Raw genomic sequence first — 9,454 nt, 5'->3', positions numbered from 1 at the left:
TTTGTTAAATGAATGAATCTGGAAAACGAAAAATACACGAAACATTTTATTCCTCAACAATGAAGAAAAAGCTTTTAGACTTCCATTTAGACTCATTTTAACTAGCTGAATTCTTCAATGAAAAGAAAACAAGCCTCGCACTGCTAATTTAGCTGTTCCTAAATATATTTCCATCAAATTCTGCTTGGCTGTTTCAACCTTGGGGTTGAAGTCCTTATTTTTATGACACAGAGACGTTCATTGCAGTGGAAATAGCAAATAGTATTGGCTTCCCCGCCTTTCTCCCTCTAGGATTTCAACTTCTCCTCGAACACCAGCCCTGCTCTTCTAGTAAATCCCACATTAGAGAACAGGCTGAGGATGGACGAGACGAAAGGAAAGTAGGAAATCGGAGCCATGGAAACGGCGGAGCGGAGGCAAAGTGTGAGAGCGCGGGTGGTTAGAGGGTAAGGAACCCTCCTCTGACGACGGCGCGAGGGCGCTCCACAGATTACGTCACGCACCGGGGTGACGTCACGACCGTGACACGCGGGTGACGCCGTTGCCGCGGCGACTTCTCGTCGTCTCCGCCCCCTTCCCCCGCTCCCCCCCCCCCCCACCCCCGCCTAGCGTCCTTCCCCCAATCCCCTCAGGCTCGGCTGCGCCCGGGGCCGCGGGCCGGTACCTGAGGTGGCCCAGGCGCCCTCCGCCCGCGGCGCTGCCCGGGCCGCTCCTCCCCGCGCCCCCCGTGCCTCCGCCTCCGCCTCCCCCAGCTCTCCGCCTCCCTTCCCCCTCCCCGCCCGGCAGCGGCCGCTCGGGCCCCGGCTTTCGGTTATAAGATGGCGGCGCTGAGCGGTGGCGGTGGTGGCGGCGCGGAGCCGGGCCAGGCTCTGTTCAACGGGGACATGGAGCCCGAGGCCGGCGCCGCGGCCTCTTCGGCTGCGGACCCTGCCATTCCGGAGGAGGTGAGTGCCGGCGCCACCCTGCCGCCCTCCCGACTCCGGGCTCGGCGGCTGGCTGGTGTTTATTTTGGAAAGAGGCAGCGGTGGGGGCTTGGTGCCCTCAGCCACCTTCTCGGGCCGGCTCCGCTAGCTGGGAGGTGGGCATCGCCCCCGCGTCCCTTTCCGTCATGCAGCGCCTTCCTACGTAAACACACACAATGGCCCGGGGGGTTTCCCTGGCCCCCACCCCAGATGTGGGGATTGGGGCAGCGGTAGTTGAGCGGGAGGTTATCAATAGGGGGCGAAACTCAGGGTTGGTCCGAGAAGGTCACGACTGGCTGAAGTATCGAGCTCTGCATCTCTTCGATGTTTTCGTTATTTGGGGGTGGGGGCGGCGGCGGCCTCGAGGTGGAGGATATAGGTTAGTAGCTGGGGCTGGGACCACAACCCGAGTTACTGTCGCGTGCAATTCTTACATGGTCGTGGGGGTGATGGGGCTCATGATTTCCTCTCTCTCCTCTCCCGGACTGTCCTCCTTCTCAGGCCGCTGCCCTTTTTCACGTTTCTGTTTGGGGGGTTTCTCTTCACCTGTTTTACCCAGCAAATGATTTTGATTTAGTCTTTACTTTTTCACTCCTGAATCGCAGTTTCCTATGCCTTTTCTGGTGTCTGGTCCTCTATTCCTAATGTTTGTCGTGCTCTGTCGCTGACTGGTAACCCCCATTCTATTCCCATCTACCGCCCGCTCATTTTCCAGTTGTCGGACCTGCCTGTCTTCTAACCCCACTTCCCACTTAAGAGCATTTTTGCACTTCTCTTACCCTGGTCCTCTTGAGGCTCTATACTTCATCTCACCACTCCCTAACATTGTTGTCTGTTGTTATCCTCACAAATCCTCCTGGACACTTTGGAGCTACTTATTTCTGAGCCCAGAAGCTGTCAAGATTCCATCAGGTTTCACTTGGCTCTTTTCGCCCTTGCACTACTGGCACTTTTGGGCTAGTCTTCCATTGTGCATTCACACCTCTTTATTCCTACCCATTTTTATAGTTCTGATTGATTTCTTAGTGTTGTCCTCCTTTTTGTCCTATTTTTTTTCCTTTTACTTTTTCCTCTCCAGTCCTTGCTTCTCTTAGCCTGTTTTTTCATTAGCCTCTTAGCACTGTGTCAAATTATTTACGTTTTGTTTTTTATTACATAAAATTTATTACAAATATTTGGTATTTTATTACATAAAATAATGCACTTTATTATGCTTTACGAATAAGCTATGGTATAGTAATTGTGTTTACAGTTATTGATTAGGCAATGTGACTTACTCTGTTGACTTTGCTCAAAGTTCTCTTTTCTACCTACTGTTGACATCTGATTATCTGATTTCTCAATTCTCATAACGTCCCATTCTTCTCTCTGCAATTCCTTTTTTTTTTTTTTGCATCATTATCTTTGGAAATTCATCCAATATGCTTACTTTATTCAGCATCAGCTTGTTTATGATAATGTTTGTTTTCTACTCTTTTATATCATCTTTATCTACATGCCTAAAATGTGTTCTGTATCATCATTTGATCTGTTCTAAAATTTCTCATTTTTAAGTTTCTTAAAATCATTCCACTTTTCAGTTTTTATTTTTGCTTAGATCGGTTTCCTCTCATATCTGTTCCTTTCCCCCAGCTTCTTCGTTTCTAAGGAGAAAGCTTTTCTCTACTTCAATTTCCTAGTTTATTCTGTTTCCCTCGTCTCCAGTTACCATTCATTTTGCCTTGTTTCCTGGCTTTTGGTACTTAACTTTCTGAAGCTTCCTCTTCTCCACACCTCCACGTTCCTTCTTGTTTATAAACATCTTTGTTTCCGTTGACATGGAAATTTATTTTTAGGATACATTGTTTTTAATGGATAAATACTAGGGGTCACATCTGCTGTCTGTTTTCTCCAGGAATCGGATATGCCTTTGTCTTAACCAGGCACAGGTGCCTCTGGGCTTTATTTTACTCTGTAATAGATGTGTAGTTTTGTTGAATTGTATACTGTTTGAAGACTACTACAGAGTGGAACATTGAGTAAAGTAATGGGTAGGGGTTATGAATTGTAATTCTCTGATTATAAAATTGTTTATATTGGGAACTTTGTTGCAGAGTTATTGGAACAGTTTGCAATTCTGTAAAGAAGGCTTTTGTGAAGTAAAATCTCTACCCTTCTATTTTATTTGAAAGGGCCAGATTGTTTGGAACGGTACCCCCTGAAGAGTCTGATTTAATAAGTGAGAGCGACGGCAATAGATTTCTGTATTTGGCACGTCTTGAGCAGTTCCCATGTACCAACCTTGAGAACCTCTAGGCTAGCTGAATTTAAGTATAAATTGCCAGTAATTGGAAAGCACATTTACATCTTCTGAAACTATAAGGATACTCTAATTTTATTTGGTTGAAAGACAATTGTTTCCCACCGTCCCCTCTACCCAGGTTTTAATGTTTAGTGGTGAACAGTAGTTTTTCTTCTACATTTTCTTCTGAACTGATAATAAATGTATTTGGCTGGGAGGGTGACATATGATTAAAAAATGTATGTCTTGAATGTAGATATCAATATTACAGATGATAAAATAAATTCCTCCAAGAAATAATTTTAAATTTGAAGTTGATATTTGGTGGAAACTGAAATGTGCTGTGGTCTTTTATTTGAAGTCTCTCTTATATACACTTAAAGGCATCTCTTACTGTAAATTACATGGAAAGAATGAAAAGGTTTGCTTGTGTGTAATGACACATTTTATTCTGAAGATTTATTTTACCTAACAGTAAAATGTAGGTTTTTTTTTTTTAAATAAAAGTTTCTATTAAAACTTTTAATAGAAAACTCCTGACCTCTATTAAAACTTTCAATAGGGGAAAATTTCAGCTAAATAAAAGGTCTAATTTCAAAGGGAAAGCAAGTTCATTGTCAAAAATTAGAAAAATATAAGTACAAAAAGTAAAAAATCATCAGTAATTTTGCCACTAAGATATTATTACTATAGGCATTTTGGTGTATTCCATCTGTTCTTTTTTAATGCTTGTATAACACAATGTAGTTTTGTATTTTTAAAAAACTTAAAGCAAAACTTTCTGTGTATTATTAGATACACTGTGATTTATTTAACCGATCATCGTTTTGGGGTGTTAGGTTGTTTTTAATTTTTTACTGCTATCAAACATCTTGAACATAGGATGTAGATTTTAGTCTTTAAAATATGTTGGGGAGTGAACAAATTTCATGTCCTGTATTTGTAGTATTAATACTTTGTAGGTGCTCAAAATAGAATATTCTGGTAAATGACAGGTGCTTATTAAATATTTATCAAATGAATGTACTTATACTTTTGGCATTAAACATTTACATCTGACCATTTATATTTACCTGATGTTTTTTTCTATGGCCATATGGTATGATATAGTATATGGTATAAAATAACCATATGGTGTAATAAATACTTTTTTTTAAGTGTGATACCAGAGTGATATTTATTAACTGTTTTTCTTGTGCTGTTTCTGTAGAAGGGAGCTTCTTACAATTGCATTACAGTTATTATTTTATTACGTTCTGTTTTCAAGATCTCTGATCATCAATCTTAAACTGTTTAATTATCATAATATATTGACTAGGGAATATTCTGGGATGGAATCTCCTTTATAATGAGGTCCACTGCATTAAAAATACATCTTTGTGAACCACACCAGGTTGGATTGCATCATAACCCTGAAAAGTGATATTCTCATTAATGTAGGTGTTGTGCAGTTTTGGCTATTGTTGTTAAGACTTATCCAGATACATTCACAGGTGCCCTTTTGGCAAAAATCATAAAATAGTTGTTTGTCTTTCGTATTTCTAGGGTTCCCTTTCTGTATTCTTTTCTCTCTCATTATTTACTGAACTGCCTTCTTTAGGCATCCACTCCTTTTTCTGTTTAGAATATTATCTGTCAGTCATTTTGTATGTTGGCCATTAAAGGAATCAATTGTCAGTAAACAGCTAAGAAAGGAATGTTGGACTGGGTGCTTGAATCCTTGAATGTAGTAAATGTGAGTGAGTGCAAACTTGATTTAATTGTACATGTATTTGGGTAATAGGCCAGAAAAATTACATTAGGTTAACAGGCTAGAACAATCTGACTTTTCTTGTTTTTCTATCCCTTACTTTCTTGATTAGGATGAATAGAAGGTGGATCTGGATATAGCACCTGGAAATCTATGTTCCATGAGTGATGGGGAAGAGAGGGAGGGAATAGGTTCCTTTGTTTTTTGGCATTTTCTAAGACCTGATGCCCACCTTGTCAGAGAATGCGATTACTACTTTTGTGTTCTTCCTTTTCCCTTTTTCTCCCAACTATGAAGTTGTTTTCTCTTTCAGAACTGCAGAAGTACGTTTTGTTTCTTTGACACTTTGATATTGTTAATTTAGCTGAATACCTAGTGAACATTCTGTGTCATACTCCCCTTGTTTTATGAAATCCAGCATGGTCTAATCTTTACATTTCTGCCTCATATTGTCCTTAAGATAAGCCTTTTTTTTGTCAGTAGCTCTTACTAGATTTTGTCTTCATCAGAAGTTAAATTGTTTTAAGTCCTTTACTCATTCTTTTTGTCTATTTTAATGTACATTGGTTATTCTGTAAAGTCAGATGTGGCAGTAGGGCTGAGTGTGGTGGCTCACACCTGTAGTCCCAGCTACTTGGGAAGCTGAGATGGGAGGATCACTTGAGCCCCGAAGTTCGAGACTGCAGTGAGCTATGATTGTGCCACTGCACTCTAGCCTGGCAACAGAGTGAGACGCTGCCTCAACAACAACAACAACAACAACAACAACAGCAAAAAAAGCTTGGTTGTAGAACTTCTGAATTCAAAATAGGTGGGCCTCTTTGGGAGGTTTTCTGTTTTTAAGGTGTTAAGTAGTGCTTTTTAAAATCATAGGGTTATAGATAACTTCATGTTAGTATAAGAAGAAAAATATAGCCTCATTTGTTCCATTTCTTTCTTAAATTTTTTGTTTTTATTGCCTTGTTTTTATTTTTCAATTTCAATTTTTCCGACCTAAATCACTAACATACTTAATTAGCATGGTAATCAGAAGAAACTCTTTAATACAGTCTCCACCCGAACATTAAGCAGTTTTTTTTCCCCTTTACCCTCTGAGATTACTTTTGTGTCCATGTTTTCTCTTGGGCTTAAGAAACAAACAAACAAACAAACAAACAAAAAAACTGTTATTCCTTCCCGTATCAAGACTATACATATAGAGGGAATTTGATGCCCAGTACTACTTTTTCTGGGCCCTGGTGATATAGAATATAAAAATTGATACAGAATATAAAAATTGCTTTGAACTCAATTAACTTTATATCTTCTGGAAGCTCTGTAACATCAAATAAAACATCGTTTTCATTCTTGTAATGTAGCTGCAGTTTCTAACAGCACTTTTGGGACAAATGTACTATGGGACGGTGGTTTTCAAATTACGCCAGAGCTCTATGAGAAATTTTCAAAAGCATTCTATCGCTGTAAAGAATAATTTTTTTTTTTTTTTTGAGACGGTGTCTCGCTTTGTCACCCAGGCTGCAGTGCAGTGGCGCTATCTCGGCTCACTGCAAAGCTCTGCCTCCCGGGTTCACGCCATTCTCCTGCCTAGCTTAGAGTACAGGCGCCTGCCACCACGCCCGGCTAATTTTTTGTATTTTTAGTAGAGATGGGGTTTCACCGTGTTAGCCAGGATGGTCTTGATCTCCTGACCTCGTGATCTGCCCGCCTCGGCCTCCCAAAGTGCTGGGATTACAGGCATGAGCCGCTGCGCCCGGCGAGAATAAAAATTTTAAATTGCACTAATACATATGTGAAACTGTTGTTGTCTGTTTTGTACTTTCTACATCTTCATCTGTAATAGTACCTGGCACATAGGTACTAAAATATTTGGTGAAAGAATTAGTGAATAAAGCCTTACTAGATATGAGGTGATCTGATTTTCTATAATGTTCTATTCTTTTTTTGTGCCAGTCATAAAATCAGCTTATTAAATTGACAACCAAATTGGCTGCAACAGGCAGTTTGAAAAACACTGTTTTGGGGTTTCAAGGACCTTCTTCAGAGGTTACTGCAGGGTTCTGTTTAGTGCCTCCATACCAGGGGTCCCCAACCCCTGGGCCACAGCCTTGTACCTACCAGTCCGTGACCTGTTAGGAACCTGACTACACAGCAGGAGGTAAGTGGCAGGCAAGTGAGCATTACACCTCCTGTCAGATCAGCGGCAGAAGCATGAACCCTATCAAACTGTGCATGTGAGGGATCTAGGTTGTATGCTCCTTATGAGAATCTAGTTGTGTGCTCCTTATGAGAATCTAATGCCTGATGATCTGAGGTGGAACTGTTTCATCCTGAAACCCCCTGTGCCCCTGTCCATGGAAAAATTGTCTTCCATGAAACTGGTCACTGGTCCCAAAAAGGTTGGGGAGTGCTGCTCTATACCATAACTATTGAAGTTCTTCATTTATCTGCTTTACATGTTAGTTTCCTTGAAAAAAGAGTTTTATGGCTGTAAAAATTTTAGAGCTACTATGTATGGAAGAGAGGTTTGTGCTGGCATAAATCTTCTCGGGTATCATCTGTGTAGAAAATTTCAACAACTTGTATCTAAGGCAGAGGTCAGCAATCTTAAGGGCCAGATGGCAAATATTTTAGGCATTGTGGGACATACAGTCCCTCTCACAATTCTTCAACAATGCTGTTGTAGCTCAGAAGTAGCTAATAGACAATATTTAAACAAATGAGTTTGACTGGGTTCCAGTAGTCATTTTCAGGACACTGAAATTTGAATTTTATATCATTTTCATGTGTCATGAAAATCTTCTTTTGTTTTTTTTCAACCACTTAAACATGTAGAAATTATTCTCAGCTTGTGAGCTATACAAAAGCAGATAGTTGGCCAGTTCATGGGCTGAACTGTTCTGACTCCTGGTCTAAGGGAGACTACATATATTATATTAGAAGTTCTGAAAGTAAGTTGTAGGTTAGAGGTCTACAGAAAGTTCGTAATTGCTACACAAAATTTATTTATTTGAGAGAGAGAGAGTGGTGGAGTTTTCATTGTATTGCCCAGGCTGGACTTGAACTCTGGGCTCAAGCAATCTTCCATACTCAGCCTCCCAAGTAGCTAGGACTACAGACATGCACCAAGCCCAGCTCCTAGTTCCTCTTTGCACTCAATTTCATCTTCTACCCTCAGCCCCTGGCAAACACTGGTCTGATCTCTAGTTGTGCCCTTTCCAGAAAGTCTTATACATGGAGTCATATAAAAGTCACATCAGTGGTTCGGGGCACAGTGGCTCAAGCCTGTAATCTCGGCACTTTGGGCCGAGGAGGGCAGATCACCTGGGGTCAGGAGTTCGAGACTGGCCTGGCCAACATAGTGAAACCTCCTCTCTACTAAAAATATAAAAATTAGCTGAGCATGGTAGTGGGCACCTGCAATCCCAGCTACTCGGGAGGCTGAGGCAGGAGAATCACTTGAACCCATGAGAGGGAGGTTATAGTGAGCCGAGATCGCGCCATTGCACTCCAGCAATTGTGAAGCAGTGGGTAAGGTTCATTCATTATTTTACATATGGATGTCCAATTGTTTCACATTTATCAGAAAGACTAACCTTTTTCTTTTGAATTATCTTGGCACTTTTATTGAAATCAATTGCTTATGCTTGTGAGTTTTGGATTCTACTGTTTTATTGATCTGTATGTGTTTTCTTAGGCTAATACCCTACTACCTTAATTACCATAGCTTTATAGTTAAATTTAAAATTAGGTAGGTCCAGTTGAGAAGATTTTTAGAACTTTGACTTTTTAATTTCTTGCATTATCATACTTTTGGAAGGAGAAGACCCATAATTTTAATCAGATTTTCAAAGGTTTCTTCTACCCTAAAATACTTAAGCCTTCAGTATATAGTTAATATATCTGTATCTTGAATTATGTGATGGTGAGGTTCATGAAAAGTGGCAGGTAAAAGTTGCAACCAAAATTAATTTCCTTATAAGAAATAAAGGAGATATTCTAGTAGGTTGCACAGAAAAGTCAATCACATCCTTTTTACCATGTTGCAAAATTATGAGATGTAATCAAAATGTGTATAGGGGAAAGTGAATATGTTAAGATGTTTATTCACCAGAAAAAGTCACCGGAAGTGTCAATTAGGCCGTGAAAGATACTAGTTTACAATGTGTTATTCTCCATCTTCTTTAGAAGAGTTCTTTCATTTGAAACCTATGTCATGTTCTGTGATGTTTCAGAATTAGTATCTTTATTAATCTTGGAGGCATCATTAAATCATTATGCTTCTGCTAAGGAAAGGCGTATGGAATAGTTGGTCATATTTCTACCTTTTTCAGTGGGGCCCATAGGGCCCCTTTACTTTGTTTTAAATTGCACTGGTAATAGTTTTTTACTGGTTAGCCCAGGGAATGTCCCTACAGTGTAAAATGATGTTTCTCATCATGATTTTCATTTAATAATATAAAA

At 40.3% G+C, this 9,454-nt stretch overlaps 1 protein-coding gene across 8 annotated transcripts in view; it reads left to right on the top strand.

Annotated features, from left to right (window-relative positions):
- Window positions 1-610: 610 nt before the first annotated feature.
- The window catches only part of BRAF (B-Raf proto-oncogene, serine/threonine kinase), a 203,090-nt gene continuing 194,246 nt past the window's right edge, over window positions 611-9,454 (top strand). For 7 of the 8 annotated variants that reach the window (XR_012432936.1, XR_012432935.1, XM_045387419.2 and 4 more), the window contains exon 1: window positions 611-944. Coding sequence is in view for 5 of the 8 variants with exons in the window: in XM_045387419.2 (XP_045243354.1) it covers window positions 819-944 (126 nt within the window). In the remaining 3 variants the exon portion in view is untranslated. The remainder of the gene's footprint in view (window positions 945-9,454) is intronic. The other variant, XM_065542676.1, reaches the window with a different exon arrangement.

Source organism: Macaca fascicularis, chromosome 3 (assembly GCF_037993035.2).
Source record: "Macaca fascicularis isolate 582-1 chromosome 3, T2T-MFA8v1.1".
Taxonomy (NCBI): Eukaryota; Metazoa; Chordata; class Mammalia; order Primates; family Cercopithecidae; genus Macaca; species Macaca fascicularis.
The sequence above is the reverse complement of the archived record's forward strand: the minus strand, read 5'-3'. Positions and strand labels throughout refer to the sequence as shown.